At 46.9% G+C, this 21,029-nt stretch overlaps 1 protein-coding gene across 2 annotated transcripts; it reads right to left on the reverse strand.

The window, feature by feature from the left end:
- Positions 1-473: 473 nt before the first annotated feature.
- On the reverse strand, positions 474-20,702 carry LOC142269199 (uncharacterized). Of its 2 annotated transcripts, none has more exons than XM_075332386.1 (8): positions 20,451-20,702; positions 20,247-20,370; positions 20,066-20,163; positions 8,912-9,061; positions 8,602-8,781; positions 8,397-8,520; positions 8,200-8,313; positions 474-2,831 (listed from the first exon to the last, which is right to left on the reverse strand). In XM_075332386.1, exons 1-8 carry the CDS (start codon positions 20,670-20,672, stop codon positions 1,213-1,215), a joined length of 2,631 nt encoding a protein of 876 aa, XP_075188501.1. In that variant the 5' UTR covers positions 20,673-20,702; the 3' UTR covers positions 474-1,212. The 2 variants fall into 2 exon arrangements, with proteins under 2 accessions (XP_075188501.1, XP_075188500.1); XM_075332385.1 differs by having other exon boundaries at positions 474-2,834.
- Positions 20,703-21,029: the final 327 nt, after the last annotated feature.

The following is a 21,029-nucleotide window of genomic DNA, read 5'->3' on the forward strand; positions in this document are numbered from 1 at the left end:
CCTACTTCACTGACAGTGTTCTGGACTTCAGTTGATGTTGTGAACGGGTTCTTCTTCACCAAAGAAAGTATGCGGCGATCATCCACCACTGTTGTCATCCGTGGACGCCCAGGCCTTTTTGAGTTCCCAAGCTCACCAGTCAATTCCTTTTTTCTCAGAATGTACCCGACTGTTGATTTTGCTACTCCAAGCATGTCTGCTATCTCTCTGATGGATTTTTTCTTTTTTTTCAGCCTCAGGATGTTCTGCTTCACCTCAATTGAGAGTTCCTTAGACCGCATGTTGTCTGGTCACAGCAACAGCTTCCAAATGCAAAACCACACACCTGTAATCAACCCCAGACCTTTTAACTACTTCATTGATTACAGGTTAACGAGGGAGACGCCTTCAGAGTTAATTGCAGCCCTTAGAGTCCCTTGTCCAATTACTTTTGGTCCCTTGAAAAAGAGGAGGCTATGCATTACAGAGCTATGATTCCTAAACCCTTTCTCCGATTTGGATGTGAAAATTCTCATATTGCAGCTGGGAGTGTGCACTTTCAGCCCATATTATATATATAATTGTATTTCTGAACATGATTTTGTAAACAGCTAAAATAACAAAACTTGTGTCACTGTCCAAATATTTCTGGACCTAACTGTATATACAAGAATGGGGACATATATACTAGGACAAGAACCATATATACCAGGATGGGGATCATATATACCAGGATGGGATAAAGATGGGCAACATATATACCAGGATAGATATACAATATACACGAGGATGAGAGACACATCAACAGTACATGGAAGGGGCCCAGAATGGGTGACATCAGTACAGAATTGGGGGATTTTATCCCAGTAACAGTGTCAGCAGCAGACCCCCCCCCATAACAGTGCTTCATGACCACATTTTTTGTGTCAATCTTTTTCCCTATATTTCTCCTTCAAAACCTAGGTGTGTCTTATGGTCCAAAAAATACAATAGGTTTAAAAAGAAATAAAATGGTTCTTTTCCTCACAAATTCTTACTTGAGCAATTGTAGCCAATCTTTTTATAAAACCCTTTGAATTATAGTACATCATGATGGCTTCTCCTGTGTGACTCATCGGACAACAGGATCTGATTAGTCTTAAAACCATTTGGCAAATTCTGAAAGCAAGAATGGCTGCTCCGCTCTGTTGGTTTTCTGATGGTTGGCAAAACTTGATTTACCAGTTAAACATTTCAATTATTCATAACATGAAAAAGGTTCCCTTCCCTGTGCAGCATCTTCACATGTTTAACAAGACCTGATTTACTAGTAAAACATTGCCCACATTCTGAACATGAAAACGGCTTCTCTCCTGTGTGAGATCTTTGATGCCTAACAAGATGTTCTTTCCGAATAAAATATTTCCCACATTCTGAACATGAAAACGGCTTCTCCCCTGTGTGACATCTTTGATGCCTAACAAGATGTTCTTTCCGAATAAAATATTTCCCACATTCTGAACATGAAAACGGCTTCTCCCCTGTGTGACATCTTTGATGCACAACAAGAACTGATTTCTTAATAAAACATTTCCCACATTCTGAACATGAAAATGGCTTCTCCCCAGTGTGAGATCTTTGATGCACAACAAGAATTGATTTCTGAGTAAAACATTTCCCACATTCTGAACATGAAAATGGCTTCTCCCCTGTGTGAATTTTATGATGTTTAAGAAAATGTGATTTGCTAGTAAAACATTGCCCACATTTTGAACATGAAAATGGCTTTTCCCCTGTGTGAGATCTTTGATGCACAACAAGATCTGATTTCTGAATAAAACATTTCCCACATTCTGAACATGAAAATGGCTTCTCCCCAGTGTGAGATCTTTGATGCACAACAAGAGTTGATTTCTGAGTAAAACATTTCCCACATTCTGAACATGAAAATGGCTTCTCCCCTGTGTGAATTTTATGATGTTTAAGAAAATGTGATTTACTAGTAAAACATTGCCCACATTTTGAACATGAAAATGGCTTCTCCCCTGTGTGAGATCTTTGATGCACAACAAGATCTGATTTCTGAATAAAACATTTCCCACATTCTGAACATGAAAATGGCTTCACCCCTGTGTGAGATCTTTGATGCACAACAAGAACTGATTTCTCAATAAAACATTTCCCACATTCTGAACATGAAAATGGCTTCTCCCCAGTGTGAGATCTTTGATGCACAACAAGAGTTGATTTCTGAGTAAAACATTTACCACATTCTGAACATGAAAATGGTTTCTCCCCTGTGTGAAGTTTCTGATGTCTAACAAAGTGTGATTTCTGAATAAAACATTTCCCACATTCTTGACATGAAAATGCCTTCTTCCCAGTGTGATATTTTTGATGGTCAACAAGATGTGATTTCCTGGTAAAACATTTCCCACACTCTGAACATGAAAATGGCTTCTCACCTGTGTGAGATCTTTGATGCACAACAAAATTTGATTTCCAAATAAAACATTTCCCACACTCTGAACATGAAAAGGTCTTCTCCCCTGTGTGAGTTTTTTCATGGATATTAAGATTTGATTTCCTGGTAAAACATTTCCCACATTTTGAACATGAAAATGGTTTCTCCCTTGTAGGAGCAGTTTCGTATTCAACATCCCTTCTGTAACTTTTATTTTGCTTACAATTCTGTGATAAATCGGAATTTTGGACTTGTTTGAAAAGATCAGATGATAGAGATTTCCTAGGAAGGACTGAAGGTATATCTGGGACAACAACATGCTCTTCATATGTATCATGTGAGATACTTTCATCATCTGTTATAAATTCTGAAGATATTAGAGATCCATCTGAACTCCCAATACAGTCATCTGCTAAAAATAAACACCAAGTTATTAATTTTTAATGATATCTTGAAAGTACATTTAATTTTTTTAAACCATAACATCAGAAATTAAATTAGGGAAAAAATTATTCTGAATCTGTTGTCCAATATCGAGATCTAAAGGCCCCTTTACACGCTACGATTTATCTGACAATATGTCGTCGGGATCACGGTTTTCGTGACGCACTTCCGTCGTCGTTAACGACGTCGTTGCGTGTGACACCTACGTACGACTCTGAACGATCTGAAAAATAGCGAAAATCGTTGATCGTTGACACGACGTTCAGTTTCAAAATACTGTTCGTCGTTTGAAACGCAGCAGACATATTGCTACGTTTGACACCCTGCCAACGACGAACAACATCCACATGACCGCCTTGATCAAACAATATCTCGCTGAACGATGTAGCGTTGTTTGTGAGATGGGTACGAGTGACCGCTACAAAATGACTTATGAGCGATCTCGGCAAATCGTAGCAACGATCTGGGAGTGTCACGTCGCTAACGAGATCACTAGCGATATCATTGTGTGTAAAGCAGCCTTAAGAGTTACATCTTTGTTAATTCGGCTCTCCCATTCCTAGCACCAGTTCTCTGGAATGTGCTACAGTAAATAATCTGATTGATTGTCACAATGTGACTGCAGGATAATGAGGGATAGGGGGCTCCTATACTGTCCCTCACACTAGGGGACCCCAAGCTATTCCTAACCTCTGGATTACCCCTGAAGATGGAGATGCCGGAGTCTCGTGCATTACTAGTCTACTGACTAGATCTAATCTGTAATCCCCAAGGGAAGGAAGGGGCAGGATTATGATGGAAATACAGATTAAGGCCCCCTTCACACGTCCGTGAAAAACACGCACGTGTGTTACGGGTCGTTTTTCGGGTCCGTGTCCCGTTTTTGTGTCCGTTTTTATGGTCCGTGTGGCATCTGTGTGAATTGCGTATGCTAGCCGTGTTTGTGTGTAGAATGTCCGTGTGTGCGTGTGGAATGAACGTGTATGTGTACGAGGAATGTCCGTGTGTGTGATGCACAATGTCGTTTATAAATGTTGGCTGACAGCAGACAGAGTTGCGCGATGAGAATGAACTCGGGTTAACTTCACCCAACTTCATCCTCATACCGCGTCTCTGTCTGTGTCGAGTACTGATTAGCGGTCACCTGTGAAGGATTCACCAGTGACCGCTAATCCCCCGAGTGACTGAAGTTTCCCCCCCTCTCTCATACTCACCGATCCCCGATCACCGGCGTGGCGCTTCACGGCATTCACACTGCTGCGGCGGCTTTTACTATTTTGAAAAAGCCGGCCGCTCATTAAACAATCTCGTATTCCCTGCTTTCCCCGCCCACCGGCGCCTATGATTGGTTGCAGTGAGACACGCCCCCACGCTGAGTAACAGATGTCTCACTGCAGCCAATCACAGCAGTCGGTGGCCGTGTCTATACTGTGCATTGAAATAAATAAATAAATAATTTAAAAAAACGGCGTGCAGTCCCCCCAATTTAATGCCAGCCAGATAAAGCCATACGGCTGAAGGCTGGTATTCTCAGGATGGGGAGCACCACGTTATGGGGAGCCCCCCACCCTAACAATATCAGTCAGCAGCCGCCCAGAATTGCCGCATACATTAGATGCGACAGTTCTGGGACTGTACCCGGCTCTTCCTGATTTGCCCTGGTGCTTTGGCAAATCGGGGTAATAAAAAGTTAATGGCAGCCCATAGCTGCCACTAAATCCTAGATTAATCATGTCAGGCGTCTCCACGAGATTCCTTTCATGATTAATCTGTAAGTTACAGTAAATAAACACACACCAGAAAAAATCATTTATTAGAAATAAAAAACACAAACATATACCATTGGTTCACCAATTTAATCAGCCCGAAAAAGCCCTCCATGTCCGGAGTAATCCAGGATGGTCCAGCGTCGCTTCCAGCTCTGCTGCATGAAGGTGACCGGAGCAGCAGAAGACACCGCCGCTCCTGTCAGCTCCACGCGGCAAATGAAGACAGCTGCGCGATCAGCTGTGCTGTCACTGAGGTTACCCGCGGCCACCGCTGGATCCAGTGACAGCGGGTAACCTCAGTGACAGCTGAGCTGATCGCGCTACTCACCTCAGTTGCTGCGTGGAGCTGACAGGAGCGGCGGTGTCTGCTGCAGCTTCTGTCACCTTCATGCAGCAGAGCTGGAAGCGACGCTGGACCATCCTGGATTATGCCGGACATGGAGGGCTTTTTCGGGCTTATTAAAGTGGTGATGAGGGAATTTGTTAGTGTTTTTTTTATTTCTAATAAAGGATTTTTTCAGGTGTGTGTGTGTTTATTTACTGTAACTTACAGATTAATCATGAAAGGAATCTCGGGGAGACACCTGACATGATTAATCTAGGATTTAGTGGCAGCTATGGGCTGCCATTAACTCCTTATTACCCCGATTTGCCAAAGCACCAGGGCAAATCGGGAAGAGCCGGGTACAGTCCCAGAACTGTCGCATCTAATGTATGCGGCAATTCTGGGCGGCTGCTGACTGATATTGTTAGGCTGGGGGGCTCCCCATAACGTGGAGCTCCCCATCCTGAGAATACCAGCCTTCAGCCGTATGTCTTTATCTGGCTGGCATTAAAATTGGGGGGGACCGCACGCCGTTTTTTTTAATTATATATTTATTTATTTCAATGCACAGTATAGACACGGCCACCGGCTGCTGTGATTGGGTGCAGTGAGGCACCTGTCACTCAGCGTGGGGGCGTGTCTCACTGCAACCAATCATAGGCGCCGGTGGGCGGGGAAAGCAGGGAATACGAGATTGTTTAATGAGCGGCCGGCTTTTTCAAAATAGTAAAAGCCGCCGGAGCAGTGTGAACGCCGTGCAGCGCCGTGCCGGGGATCGGGGAACGGTAAGTATGAGAGAGGGGGGAAACTCACCGACAGACTGTGAGAGAGGGACAGACAGACAGAGAGAGAGACCGACCGCCGGACTCAGGGAGATCGACCGACATAGACAGAAATAGAAAGAATGGCCGACATCGCTAGAAAAAAAAAAACACCAAACGGACTATAGGTAGATGCATACGTGTTTACTAACGTGTCTGCACATACCCATAGACTTTCATTGTGTCCATGTGTGCGTGCTCCGTGCAGATAACGGACATGCACCCGTGCAAAACGGAAACACATATGGATCACGGACACGCACACACGGACATAATGAAATAACGCATGTGTGACCACAATCATAGATTAACATTGGTGCATGTTTGTCCCTGTCTCCGGTATATACGGAAACGGAACAAACACGCACGTGTTTCACGGACGTGTGAAGGGGGCCTAAGACAGATGGGAATCATTGCAAATTCACAAAAATAAACAGTGAGAGGCTAAGGAGAAAAGCAAGAGCAGGAAGGCAGCAACAATAATGACAACAAGGGTTAACACAACAACAGCTCACAGTAATAATGCACAAAACACCCATAAATCTGGATAACAAAACCTCACCAGGTCAGTATAGGTAAACTATAGCTGGCATTAATGAAATAGTCCTGCCAGCATATACAGAACGGGAGCAAACAATACTTTCTCCTCTACAGCATGTGATCACAGACATTAACAAGCAGCCCAGCAGAGAATAACTCTTACTAGCCTGCCCAAGCCTGTGGTTTGATGCCTGCGTCTCCCTGCACTGCTCACAGACAGTAGAGAAATTTACATGCAAAGTACCAGAGTCTATCATTTCAACAGATCCTGACGCTGCCATGACAGTTGGCAAAACCTGCAAACATCTCCTTGAAACATTGATCCACAACATAGACAATTTCAAAGAGGTTTTTTTCGAAGATGAAAATAAAATAAAGACAGATGTTGAAAACTCAACTGGTTTGTCTGAGACTGTAATGCTGATGGCCTATCCTAAAGCCTGCTTTACAGGAGTCGAACTATTGTGCGATAGCACGAGCGATCGTACCCGCCCCCGTCGTTTTTGCGTAACGGGAAAATCGCTGCCCGTGGCGCACAAACTCGTTTAACCCCGTCACACGCACTTACCTTCCGGATGACCTCGCTGTGGTCGACGAATGTCCACTTCCTGAAGTGGGAGGAACGTTCGGCGTCATAGCGACGTCACACGGCAGCCGGCTAATAGAAGCGGAGGGGTGGAGATGAGCGGGATGTAAACATCCCGCCCACCTCCTTCCTTCCATTAAGCCGGCGGGTGCCGTGGGACGCAGGTAAGCTGTGTTCATCGTTCCCGTGGTGTCACACGGAGCAACGTGTGATGCCACAGAAACGATGAACAACCTGCACCCATGAAAATAAACGATATTATGAAAGTTAACGACGAGTACACGACTCACGATTTGTGAGCGATACCGAGGCGCTCGGAAGTGTCACACAAGACGACGTAGTGCGCTATGCCGGATGTGCGTCACAAAAACCGTGACCCCGACGACATATCGCATGATATATCGTCTCGTGTAAAGCCTGCATTAGGCTTTGTAACCAAAGCAGGTAGCAGGGTCTTGCAGCCTGTACAGATAAGCATAAGGGTTCAAATTCATCAAGACCAGTGATGTACACTGAAAAATGATGCCAGGGACTGGAGTGAGATTTCTGGCATAGGAAACATTGCAGTTTGTTATGAATTAGAGACGAGGTGGCATCACACCCTTGTTCTGGCCAAGTTCTGCCCATTTTGGCAAAGCTGGTTAAAATTGGCGTGAACACACACACACACACACACCAGCCTTTAATCACATGATGTGATGTAAAAAAGGTCCTTAAGCAGTCCTATAATTGGCATATAAACACTGGGGCCACTAGGATTATGGGGGCCCTGTGAAATTGTCCAGTTTGCTCTCCCTTTCCCCTAATACCAGTCCTACATGCCAGCCTGTGTCCTGTTCAGTTCTTTTAGACTCCTGCAATTAAGAGACCTTTGGTTACATCATGTCACATGACTTTGAAATCATCAAAGTTCCTTAAACAATCAACCTTAGAATATAACTGATGGAGTCCATAAGAGAGCAGGGTTCCTCAGAAATTGAGCAATTTGATTCCTCCCAACTCCTGACTGTAACTAGGGCTTATTCTTGGAGTAGGGCTTATATTTCAAGCATTCTCGAAAAATCCCATAAAATCATGTTAGGGCTTATTTTTGGTGTAGGTCTTATTTTCAGGGAAACAGGGTATTCATGAACACTCTGCAGGTCTTTGAGTTGCCTTCATAATGACATAGAGAAGACACTAGAAGCAAACAGCAGAAGAAGCAGAAGCAAAGAAAATACAGCTGAAAAACCCAGAGCAGAAACCCTAAACACAAAATTAGTGCAGAAAGTACATGAGTAGATATCTCTTACTGGATAGAACTGGAGGAAACACATCCTTAGGAACATCGGGGTCTTCTTGTTTACAGTCCTGTGGGAGAAGAGGACGGGGACATCTCTCTGGTGTTGTCCTCTTACTGGATAGACCTGGAGGAGACACATACAGGGACTGAATTCATTCCTTACATACAGATAATTATAGGCCGTGTGTATTTAGTCCTGTCTATTACCTGGTGATGCGAGGGGCTGGGGAACCTCCGTCATGACGTCACTGTACAGATCTTTGTGTCCTTCTAAATACACCCACTCCTCCATGGAGAAATAGACGGTGACGTCCTGACACCTTATAGGAACCTGACACATACAATGATACCGTCACCCCCGATCCCTTCATAGCGTTACTGTATAATGTCACAGCATTCCCAGCAGTGTCACCTCTCCAGTCAGCAGCTCAATCATCTTGTAGGTGAGTTCTAGGATCTTCTGATCATTGATGTCCTCATGTATCGGGGGGTGAGGTGGAGGCCCCGTGATTGGGCTCAGGGGTCTTCCCCATCCCTCAGACAAAGGGGCCTGACAGCGCTCACTAGAGGTCTTCTTCACTACTGTGTAATCCTGGTTATGGAGAGACACAGTAATAAAATCTCACTCCAGACATTTCCAGAGTCCTCACCTCTCCAGTTCTGTCCATCTGTTATTCCCATAGATAAGAATGATGTAATGTGACGTCATGAGAATCTCTCACCTCTCCAGTAAGCCGCAAGAGGATCTCTAGGGTGAGGTGTAATATCCTCTCCGCCATCTTGTCCCTGTCCATATCCATCCTTGATGGGTCAATCAGGAGGATTCTCTTATATAGAAGATCTCCACTGAGTGGATCCAATATTGTAGGGACCTGAATGGGGAGAAGATGACAATGTAACATCATACAGAATCCGCTGTAATAATACAATTACTGGAGATAACCGTTCACTAGATAGGGATGATTGACGCACTGCCATGAGGAGTCTAGACTAACTCTGCTGACTCATTATAGTGAATGGAGCCTTTGAGGGTTTCTTCTGAATCATGTCATTTGAAGAATTACATGTGGACCTTTCATGCTAATAGGTTGAGGAGAAGGGACGTAGCCTCACTGCGCCCTGAACTATGCTTATCCAGAGGGGCATGATTAAGTGCCTACACAGTCATCACCAGAGCCTCTGTAATTGGACTTTGCTGACAGTAGGCACCAGTTACCAATGTGTTCCACCAACAGGCTGTGTATCATGAGAAAGATGGGGTGGGAACCACTGCCTCTAGAGAAGAACAGGAAGGATAAACCCTGTCACTTACTCTGAGCAACCCTGAGCTCCCCGATGTCCCAAGACAGGTTCTTTCACGTCGTGCAACAATCACGTGTCTTACCTAACCAACAACCGTGTCTAGTGAGCAGGGCAGGAGGAACACTAGTCCTCCTTTATGATAATGACACAAAAGGAAAACAACAGACAAAGGAAAAAGAAACTGCATTCCCAAATAACAAGTGGTAAAAAGGGGGGTTGCAAGGGGCTGTGGCCTGGCCAGAGATGTGAGAAGCAGCTAAGAAGAGAGCTCCTGGAACTGCCAATTATCCTGACTTCCACTGGGCTGTGGCGAGGACAAAAATCATCCGTGCAGCAACCAGAGACCACCCTGAACTTACTGCACAGCTTGGACGGAGGTTACATGGCTGGGGGGACGAGCAGGAGGCAGAAGGAGGCGGCAACAGGAATGGAAGGTACTGCACAAAATGGTAGTGGGACACAGACACCAGCCTCCAAAGCAGCTAGAGCTGCAGCAACTCATGCAGCTGAAAAACTATCTGAGTATGCCAGGGGCACAGAATGCAGGGCTCCCACGGTGCACAGGGATGAAAGAGTTAAACTGGGGAGCTCCAGACAGCACAGCCCTCACAATGCAGTGGAGGAGGAAGGAGGAAATAGTGCAGACTCATTATTACAGCAAGGCTTGCAGGACAAGCTGGAGCTCCCTGCATCCATGCATAATAAATGTCCACATGAGCCTGACACAACTTTGCAGGGTGCTGAGCCCACTCTGAAAGACGTGCTTGCAGCTATAGCTCAAAATGGCTCCACGATGACATCCCTCAGCTTCCAGATGGGCCAAATCATGGAGGAGTTATCAGGTGTGAAACAGAGCCTCCAAAAAGTGAATGACCGCATGACGGCATCAGAGGGGAGAATCAGTGACTTAGAGGACAAAATGTCTCAGGTTACCAGTGACTCCCGCAGGCATGATCAGCAACTGGCATTTCTACTTAACAAGACAGATGATTTAGAAAATAGACTGAGGAGAAACAATGTGTGGCTGATAGGGGTTCCAGAAAAAACGGAGGGCACAAATCCATCAGAATTCTTTGAGAGATGGCTGCAAAAAGTATTTGGCACAGAGGTCCTATCCCCCCTGTATGCTGTGGAGAGAGCCCACAGAGTGCCCACCAGACCCCTGCCTCCGGGAGCTCCTCCAAGACCTGTCCTGGTGAAACTACTACATTATAGAGACCGGGATGCGATCCTAAGAGCGGCTAGAAACAAAGGCTCCATAACTGTGGACGGCCACAAAATATCCTTCTTGCCTGATTATTCAGTTGAAATTTCAAAAAGAAGAGCTCAATTCACAGATGTGAAACGACGCCTGAGAAATGCACAAGTCTCGTACTCCATGCTGTACCCAGCGAGGCTCAGGGTAGCTGAGAAATGCACAAGTCTCGTACTCCATGCTGTACCCAGCGAGGCTCAGGGTGGCTGCACTGCAAGAGACATTCTTTTTTGAAAATCCTAAAGATGCTCTCAGATGGCTCGATATGAATGAGTAACGGCTCAGGCAAAGTCCACAACGTTGATATGTAACCCTTTAAGCACTTTATGGGTGATGAATACTCGACTGTCTGCTACGATTACATAGGATTGTCCCAGTGGATAAAATTATTATGATACCCATTGATTGGTTCCAGCAGAACTCCCTGGAAGAGGAGTTTGGGTTTCCTTATTCTTTCCCTTTTTCACTTCCAGAGACGGTTTTTGGTTTTCTCACTTCCCTGCATTTTTCGTTGTTCTCAGGCTTTTTTTTTTTTCTTGCCTTAAACCATTTTGGGAAGCGGAAATTTTGTCTCTCTTGTTTTCGGCTTCAGGATGGACTGGTGCCTCAGTTTCAACGTTTATGTTGTGGGACAACTGTTAGATGGGAGGGGGTTGAGGGGGGGAAATGTTTCTGCAGCTTTATTGATGCTTTTATATTTATGTCTGCTAATGGTTCTCATGTGGTTCAGGAAGGTGGAGGAGGGTTGGAACTCTTTGCCGGGTGTGACTGCTTCCATTACATACGCATACCACCAGGATGGCGGGTAGGGTTAACATTCTTTCTTGGAATGTCCGTGGCTTGGGAGACCCCACAAAAAGGGTAGCAGTAATGGAACAGGTCAAATCCCACTTTCCAGCAATCATCATGAATCGCTCATGGGTGGGCCATTGTTTCCACTCAACCTACACAGCTCATTCCAGAGGTGTCAGTATCTTAGTCCACAGAGCAATCCCATTTGAGATCATTTCATCCACAGTAGATCAGGAAGGTAGATTCATTTGCGTGCACTGTAAAATATTTAACAAGGAGCTCCTTCTGATAACAGCTTATATACCGCCTCCATATAATAATACTGTTATGAACAAAATTGCGGAAATGATTAGCAAGACCCACAATGTACAGGTGGTGTGCACGGGGGATTTCAACATCATTCACCCATATTGGGACAAACACAATGCGGGTACTCAGAACACTATCCTAACTCCAAATTTGGGGACACGGTGGCTGAACTGGCACTTTCAGATCTGTGGAGAATCAGAAACCCTGGAATCAAGCGATTCTCGTGCTATTCCAAAACACACAACAGTCTGTCCAGAATAGACCTGATCTTGGGCTCGGAGGGTATACTGCCAATGGTGGAAAACACAGAATACCTTCCTAGAGGTTTATCAGACCATTCCCCATGGTTGACACGACTTAATATTTTACCCGGGCTTGATCGTACCCGCAGCTTGTGGTCCTTCAATCCTTTTTGGCTACAGATTATAGATGTGGGCCCGGTTGAACTAGCCCTTGAATACTATTTTCAGGACAACTGTACTGGGGAGGTGTCGCTTAACACTGTTTGGGATGCCATGAAGGCCTGTCTGAGGGGGTCACTGATACAGGGGGTCAGTAGATCTAAAATTTTTCTTAAAGAACGGGTCCAGATGACAGAACAGAAGTACATTCTGTCAGGGGATACACGGGACTTACTGGAATGTAGGGGGCACAAGAAGCATATGACTCTCACATTAAGGAACGGGCCACTAACAAAAGACTTTTTTCACAACAGAGATTCTTTGAAGAGGGCGAAAAAGCAGGTCATTTATTAGCGGTGATTGCTAAAGCACAAAGGGAGAACACATTTGTGGGGGCGCTAAGGGACAAAACCGGGACCATAGTCAATCAACCTGACCAAATTTTGGCTACCTTCTCTGAATTCTACAAACAACTTTACAGTACTAAACTGCAATATGATAGGGAACAGATAGCTTCTTACCTGAAAGACATCCCCTTGCCCTCACTTTCAGATGAGGACAGGGTATACCTAAACAGTCCACTCACACTGGAAGAGTTGCATTTAGCGGTATCCTCCATGCCCAATAATAAGTCACCGGGTTCAGATGGGATCCCCACAGAGATTTACAAAAAGTTTGGAGACATCCTGCTCCCCCAGCTGCTGTCGGCCTTCCAGCAAGCAGCCAAAAATGGCTCCTTGCCCCAGTCGATGCGAGAAGCAGTGATAGTTGTCATACCTAAACCTGGCAAGGATCTCCTCATCCCTGACTCTTATAGACCTACCGTGTTTCCCAGATAGTAAGACACCCCCGATAGCAAGATGTTGTGGGGGTTTTGGGGGGGTCGGCTAATGTAAGACGTACCCCGAAAGTAAGACATAGTAAACGGAAAGCGTTATTTATTTATTTTTTCTTCTTTACAGTACTGGCAGCCGACTATTGTGAACGATCAGCTGATCGCTCCCAATAGCCGGCGGCCGAGAGCCCTGACATGCCGGCGGCCGAGCGCTCAGCTGAGCGCCCTGACATGCCGGCGGCCGAGCGCTCAGCTGAGCGCCCTGACATGCACGGCGGCCGAGCGCCCAGCTGGGAGCCGTCACATGCCGGCGGTCGGGCACCCAGCCGAGCGCCCTGACATGCCGGCGGCCGAGCGCCCAGCTGAGAGCCGTCACATGCCGGCGGTCGGGCGCCCAGCTGAGCGCTCTGACATGCCGGCGGCCGAGCGCCCAGCTGAGCGCCCTGACATGCCGGCGGCCGAGCGCTCAGCCGAGCGCCCTGACATGCCGACGGCCGAGCACTCAGCCGAGCGCCCTGACATGCCGGCGGCCAAGCGCCCAGCTGAGAGCCGTCACATGCCGGCGGTCGGGCACCCAGCCGAGCGCCCTGACATGCCGGCGGCCAAGCGCCCAGCTGAGCGCCCTGACATGCCGGCAGCCGAGCGCCCTGACATGCCGGCGGCCGAGCGCTCAGCTGAGAGCTGTCACATGCCGGCGGTCGGGCGCCCAGCTGAGCGCCCTGACATGCCGGCGGCCGAGCGCTCAACTGAGCGCCCTGACATGCCGGCGGCCGAGCGCCCAGCTGAGCGCCCTGACATGCCGGCAGCCGAGCGCCCTGACATGCCGGCGGCCGAGCGCTCAGCTGAGAGCTGTCACATGCCGGCGGTCGGGCGCCCAGCTGAGCGCCCTGACATGCCGGCGGCCGAGCGCTCAGCCGAGCGCCCTGACATGCCGACGGCCGAGCACTCAGCCGAGCGCCCTGACATGCCGGCGGCCAAGCGCCCAGCTGAGAGCCGTCACATGCCGGCGGTCGGGCACCCAGCCGAGCGCCCTGACATGCCGGCAGCCGAGCGCCCTGACATGCCGGCGGCCGAGCGCTCAGCTGAGAGCTGTCACATGCCGGCGGTCGGGCGCCCAGCTGAGCGCCCTGACATGCCGGCGGCCGAGCGCTCAACTGAGCGCCCTGACATGCCGGCGGCCGAGCGCCCAGCTGAGAGCCGTCACATGCCGGCGGTCGGGCACCCAGCCGAGCGCCCTGACATGCCGGCGGCTGAGCGCCCAGCTGAGCGCCCTGACATGACGGCGGCCGAGCGCTCAGCCGAGCGCCCTGACATGCCGGCGGCCGAGCGCCCAGCTGAGAGCTGTCCCATGCCGGCGGTCGTGCGCTCAGCCGAATGCTCGGCCACCAAGAAATGTTGCAGTAATGTTGTCCGTGGTCCATCAGGACCACAGACAACATACAAAAACACGCAGCCTCAGTGCCCTCATGTGCAGCAATCGCGGCAAGTCCCCATACCGTACATTGCATGGAGACTTGCTGCGATTGCTGTGGGATTTTTTTCCAATATAAGACATACCCCGAAAGTAAGACATAGTGGGACTTTTGGCGGTAAAAAGAATGTAAGACACTGTCTTACTTTCGGGGAAACACGGTATCTCTCTGTTACCTACAGATATCAAAATAATAGCTAAAGTACTAGCTTCCAGACTTAATAAGGTTATACTTTCACTAATCCATTCGGACCAGTCGGGGTTCACGCCTTCCAGATCAACGGCAGTGAATATACGACGGTTACACCTCAACTTACAATTGCCAGTTGATAACTCAGGGGATAGAGTAATTTGCTCCCTAGACACCGCTAAGGCTTTCGACTCTATTGAGTGGGAGTTTCTCTGGGCAGTACTTGAAAGATTTGGACTGGGGAGGGACTTTATTTTCTGGGTAAGACTTCTATATAATAACCCTACTGCTAGGATCAAAGTTAATGGATGCCTTACTTCTCCTTTCCATCTAGGTAGCGGCACCCGCCAGGGATGCCCGCTATCGCCCTTACTATTTGCTCTGGCCATTGAGCCTATGGCGGCAATGGTTAGATCCAATCCAGACATAACAGGGTTCAGGAGGGGTGGTCAGGAGGAAAAAATAGCGTTGTACGCAGATGATACACTCCTTTTTCTGGCCAATGCAACATCATCACTGCCAACAGCAATGGGGGTTATACAAGAATTTGGGAAGTACTCAGGTCTATCAATCAACTGGGAAAAGTCTGTATTACTTCCGGTGGATGGAATCACAAACTCACTTAACTACGTACACTCGGGCCTCCAGGTTGTTGCCCAGTTTAAATATTTGGGGATAATGGTCACCACTCGTGTTGAGGATTATGAGAATCTCAACCTAACCCCTATTCTGTCGAAATTTAAGGATGAGAAGGAAGTCTGGTCTCGCCTGCCCTTCTCAGCAGTTGGCCGCACTAACTTGATTAAAATGATCTGGATGCCCCAACTATTATACAAGCTACACAACTCTCCACAATGGATCCCACAAATATTTTTCCATAAGGTAAATGCATTATTCCAGGAAGTGATCTGGAGCAGAAAGATGCAGCGCATTAGGCTCCAGACCCTGCAGAGGGATAAAAGTAGTGGAGGTCTGGCGGTACCCAATCCATGGGTTTACTATTTGGCGGCTCAGCTTCAGCACATTAGGGGATGGGAGGACCCTGGAGGGGGGGGGGCACAGTATAAAATTCTACAACAATATTTTCACTCCACTAGTCTATACGAGGTTCTTGAGGCAGGAGGCTTCGGAGCTGCTGCTAATAGTTGCCCAACCCTACTACTAATCCAAAAACTTTGGGATAAAACTAAAAAACTACAAGACATTCAGGAAATTTCACAATACACCTCTATATGGAAAACTCCATGGTTACCTAACTTGCATCATTGAGAGGGGTTTGGGAGCTGGGCTTTGAGAGGGATAAATAGATTCACATATATTGTGGAGGGGGGGGCAACTCAGAGGCTTCCCTCAGTTGCAAGCAGAGTTTGGGATCCAGAATTCTGAGTTTTATAAGTTCTTGCAACTGAGACATGCCTATCAGGCAGAAATCTCTATTACGGACAGAGCATTGGAGCAGAACAAAGTCATGCAACGCATAGCAACCTCTAGAGGCTCAGCGGGAGTGATCTCTCGTTTATATTGGGATCTATTATATTTGGTCCACCGGAACTTTCCAGTAAACGCAAAAGAAAAATGGGAACAAGCTATAGGACCTGTTCAGGACAACCAATGGGTAGAAATTTTAGAAAGAATTCCTAGTCTATCATTGGGGGAGGCATACAGACTGTCACACCTGTACGTTATTCACCAAGTATATCGCACTCCTAGATTCCTGTTTGATATTGGAGTTAGAACTGACCCCTTCTGCCCGCGATGCAAAATATGTTCCGGAGATCTATTACATATGATGTGGTCGTGTCCTGATATTGAACATTACTGGAGAGAGGTGACAGAAATAATCAATAGAGTATATACGATAGAGACGAGCTTAACTCCCTTTGTATGTATTCTGGGATACATGGAGGATTTACCTTTGAAGGAGGAGGGCAAAGTGGCCGTATCTAGACTATTATATATTGCCAGGAAACTAATCGCTCATCACTGGATCTCGGACCACAGTCCTACAATATCTGAATATGTCAAAAAAGTTAATTGGGTGATAAATGTGGAGAAAAGTATATACCGGAAAAGAAATGGCGTCATCAAATTTGAAAAAATATGGGCATGATGGATAGACGGGTCAGGGTTGGCTTCGAGGGAACTGATTAGGTTTAGATTGGGCTTACTCTAAATTGATAACAAGGGGCAAAGGTCGAGAAATTTCTGCAGAACTTATCTGGGAGAAGAGAGAGCATGGGAACAGGTTAGATTCTTCATCAAAAATGACATTCAAATGTGTACAATGCCAAACAAAGCAAAAACTCAAAGAAAAACAAAAGTCTAATTGGATTAATTGATAAATGTAATAATGGTACTTAAGAACTTTTGTCTAGGAATGTGTGGAGCTGCAGATTTAACATTATCTCTCCTTTCTACAAGACTGTTTAATGTTTGTTGGGGAGGGGAGGGTTGGGAGGGGGGTAGAGGCTGGGTAGCGGCTGCGTAGCCTCCAATGTTTATTTGGTTGTAACTTGTAAAACTTTAATAAAACCATTTAATTTAAAAAAATAATTTACAAGACCATTTACAGCTTCCTCCATTACAGAACTGCAATGTACCCGTAACACAATGTCTGCTGTATGGTGGAGCTGGTGGGAATCTGATGGTTTGTGCAGACACAGACCTGAATGGAGGAGTCTCCTCCGATTTACGGAAGGCACTAGAGGATGCTGGGATTATTCTCACACACAGATTCTGTCAGTGAGAAAGAAAATCTCCATCTGCACCGCCACATCCAATAACAATGGTCTGAGGGCGAGACGTTGTGTTATTTTATGGACAGCACTGAAAGTACATTAGTGTGAACGAGAACTTTAAGGAGGTAATGTAGATCCAAAGTAGTATGCAGAGTTTCACTAGTATGGCAAAAACAAAAAGATTTAAAATGAGTAAGAAACAAAAAAGTGCTCCTGTTTTGCCCCTTACTGGCTTCTGTAGCCCTCAGCGAGTGACGTCACCCAGCTCTCCCTTGTACGCGGTCACTGGAGGAAGTAGTTTTCCGTCCGGAACTCTCCTCCGCGTGTACCGTGTTTCACCACCCATATTAGAGCGCCCACTGCTCCCATCAGATCCACGGTGTCTCTAAGCACACTTCTAAGGAAAATATGTTCCTGTGTATCCAGCGCTTACACCGCTGACCACCACTGCAAGGCAAGTGACTATACCGGCTTCTCCTGCACCAGGCAGATCTTTAGTCATTTTGTTAAATCTGGAACTAGTCAGACTACCTTTGTATATTTGTATATTTACAGCCTGTTAATCCTCCTTTGGACAGCACATCTAATCCAATCTGGGCATTACATATTTGGACACCGAAATCAGACAGCCCCTATATGCCAGGCATTAGGATCACTGTACTATCCTATCTTGTAACAGTATTACCTAATCTTAACCTCCCCCATTCACCGATTTTATTCCCTTAAGGCCCAGTCACACACAACGACTTACCAGCGATCCCGAAAACGATGTGACCTGATAGGGATCGCTGGTAAGTCGCTGGGAGGTCGCTGGTGAGATGTAACACAGTCAGATCTTACCAGCGATGCAGGAACAATACAGGTCGCAGTAGTGACCTGTATAACGATCTCAGCAGTCACTGTGACCCTGTCACACAGTGTCAAACACAGCGATGTGTGCTGCCCAGCAGGACATCACCTTTGAAGAAAATGGCCTGGACCATTCTGCAACGACCGGCGACCTCACAGCAGGGGCCTGATCGCTGGTAGGTGTCACACATAACGAGATCGCTAACGGGATGCGTCACAGAAACCGTGACTCAGCTGCGATCTCGCTAGCGATCTCGTTATGTGTGATGGTACCTTTAGGCAAGATTCAGCCATACACCCTTGTTGCCCTTTCAGAGTCCACTATCTAGGGAACTACAAACCCTATCTCCATCTGGGAACCCAAAAAGCCAAGTTTATATCTATGACCCCACTGTAATCCATTACCCCCTCCCCCTCTCCCCCCCACACTTTTTTGTTTCATACTCATTTTAAATCTTTTTGTTTTTGCCATACTAGTGAAACTCTGCATACTACTTTGGCTCTACATTACCTCCTTAAAGATCACTCAATTAACCTCCAAAACTGCAGGTATCCAAAATATTTTTAGTATTTATATATTTATACATATTTTATCCAATTCCCTTCTCACTGTGTTTTCTTTATTAGCGCAGCAGTCATATACATAATCCCGTTTTGTATTTTTACCCTGACAGGTTCACACGGACCCTGTCCACTGCTTGCAGCTTTCAAAATTGTGAGACTAGCTATCTTCTCAATAAACCTCATTTGTTTCAGAGTTGATAGAGTTGATACAGTCCCCTTTCATCTTTTTCCGTGAGCGCTAGTGTTTCGTTTTAGGGTACTGTCACACTTTAGTGACGCTCCAGCGATCCCACCAGCGATATGACCCAGTCAGGATCGCTGGTGCGTCGCTACATGGTCGCTGGTGAGCTGTCAATCAGGCAGATCTCACCAGCGACCAGTGACCAGCCCCCAGCCAGCAGCGACGCGTGGAAGCGATGCTGCGCTTGGTAACTAAGGTAAATATCGGGTAACCAAGCGCTTGGTTACCCAATATTTACCTCTGTTACCAGCGCACACTGCTTAGCGCTGGCTCCCTGCTCTCTGCACTCCTAGCCAGAGTACACATCGGGTTAATAAGCAAACCGCTGTGCTTATTTACCCGATCTGTACTCCAGCTACGTGTGCAGAGAGCAGGGAGCCAGCACTGGCAGCCTGAGAGCGGCGGACGCTAGTAACAAAGGTAAATATCAGGTAACCAAGAAAGGGCTTCCCTTGGTTACCCGATATTTACCTTGGTTACAGCTTACCGCAGGCTGCCAGACGCCGGCTCCCTGCTCCCTACACATTCAGATCGTTGCTCTCTCGCTGTCACACACAGCGATGTGTGCTTCACAGCAGGAGAGCAACGTCTAAAAAATGAACCAGGGCTGTGTGTAATGAGCAGCGATCTCACAGCAGGGGCCAGATCGCTGCTCAGTGTCACACACAGCGAGATCGTTAATGAGGTCACTGGTGCGTCACAAAAACCGTGACTCAGCAGCGATCTCGCTATGTGAGAAGTACCCCTTAAACTGAACGAGAACTAAGAGGAATCAAAGCTCTTATATCTCCTAATCCTGCCATCTCCACCGCTCTCATTACACAAGTATAACACATATAATACTGGAGGATAAAACAAGACTGAGCACAAGACCTTCACAGCCGTCTACACATCATAGGGAGATTTCATGGCACCTTCTCTCCTTCTACCTGATGATCCTGAGGAACATCGGGGTCTTCTTGTTTACAGTCCTGTGGGAGAAGAGGACGGGGACATCTCTCTGGTGTTGTCCTCTTACTGGATAGACCTGGAGGAGACACATACAGGGACTGAATTCATTCCTTACATACAGATAATTATAGGCCGTGTGTATTTAGTCCTGTCTATTACCTGGTGATGTGAGGGGCTGGGGAACCTCCATCATGACGTCCTTGTACAGATCTTTGTGTCCTTCTAAATACTCCCACTCCTCCATGGAGAAATAGACGGTGACGTCCTCACACCTTATAGGAACCTGACACATACAATGATACCGTCACCCCGATCCCTTCATAGCGTTACTGTATAATGTCCCAGCATTCCCAGCAGTGTCACCTCTCCAGTCAGCAGCTCAATCATCTTGTAGGTGAGTTCTAGGATATTCTGGTCATTGGTGTCCTCTTGTATCGGGGGGTGAGGTGGAGGCCCCGTGATTGGGCTCAGGGGTCTTCCCCATCCCTCAGACACAGGGGCCTGACAGCGCTCACTAGAGGTCTTCTTCACTACTGTGTAATCCTGGTTATGGAGAGACACAGTAATAAATCTCACTCCAGACATTTCCAGAGTCCTCACCTCTCCAGTTCTGTCCATCTGTTATTCCCATAGATAAGAATGGTGTAATGTGACGTCATCAGAATCTCTCACCTCTCCAGTAAGCCGGAAGAGGATCTCTAGGGTGAGGTGTAATATCCTCTCCGCCATCTTGTCCCTGTCCATATCCATCCTTCACGGGGCAATCAGGAGAATTCTCTTCTATAGAATAAAACCACTGAGAGGATCCGATATTATAAGGACCTGAATGGGAAGGAGATGAGCCGATATGTAACATTAATCGAGATAATAATGAAGGGACGATATTATTTCCAATGTATGTAAAGCGCTTAATAGCGCTATATAAATGAATAAAAGTATTAT

Source organism: Anomaloglossus baeobatrachus, unplaced genomic scaffold, assembly GCF_048569485.1.
Source record: "Anomaloglossus baeobatrachus isolate aAnoBae1 unplaced genomic scaffold, aAnoBae1.hap1 Scaffold_315, whole genome shotgun sequence".
NCBI lineage: Eukaryota > Metazoa > Chordata > Amphibia > Anura > Aromobatidae > Anomaloglossus > Anomaloglossus baeobatrachus.

Coding starts and splice junctions, on each gene's coding strand:
- LOC142269199 (XM_075332385.1), bottom strand. CDS start 20,672: ATGTCTGGAGTGAGATTTATTACTGTGTCTCTCCATAACCAGGATTAC. Junction 9,062..20,065: donor ATGTTCCTCAGGATCATCAG/GTAGAAGGAGAG, acceptor CTCCCCATTCAG/GTCCCTACAATATTGGATCC. Junction 8,314..8,396: donor CCAGCCCCTCGCATCACCAG/GTAATAGACAGG, acceptor TGTCTCCTCCAG/GTCTATCCAGTAAGAGGACA.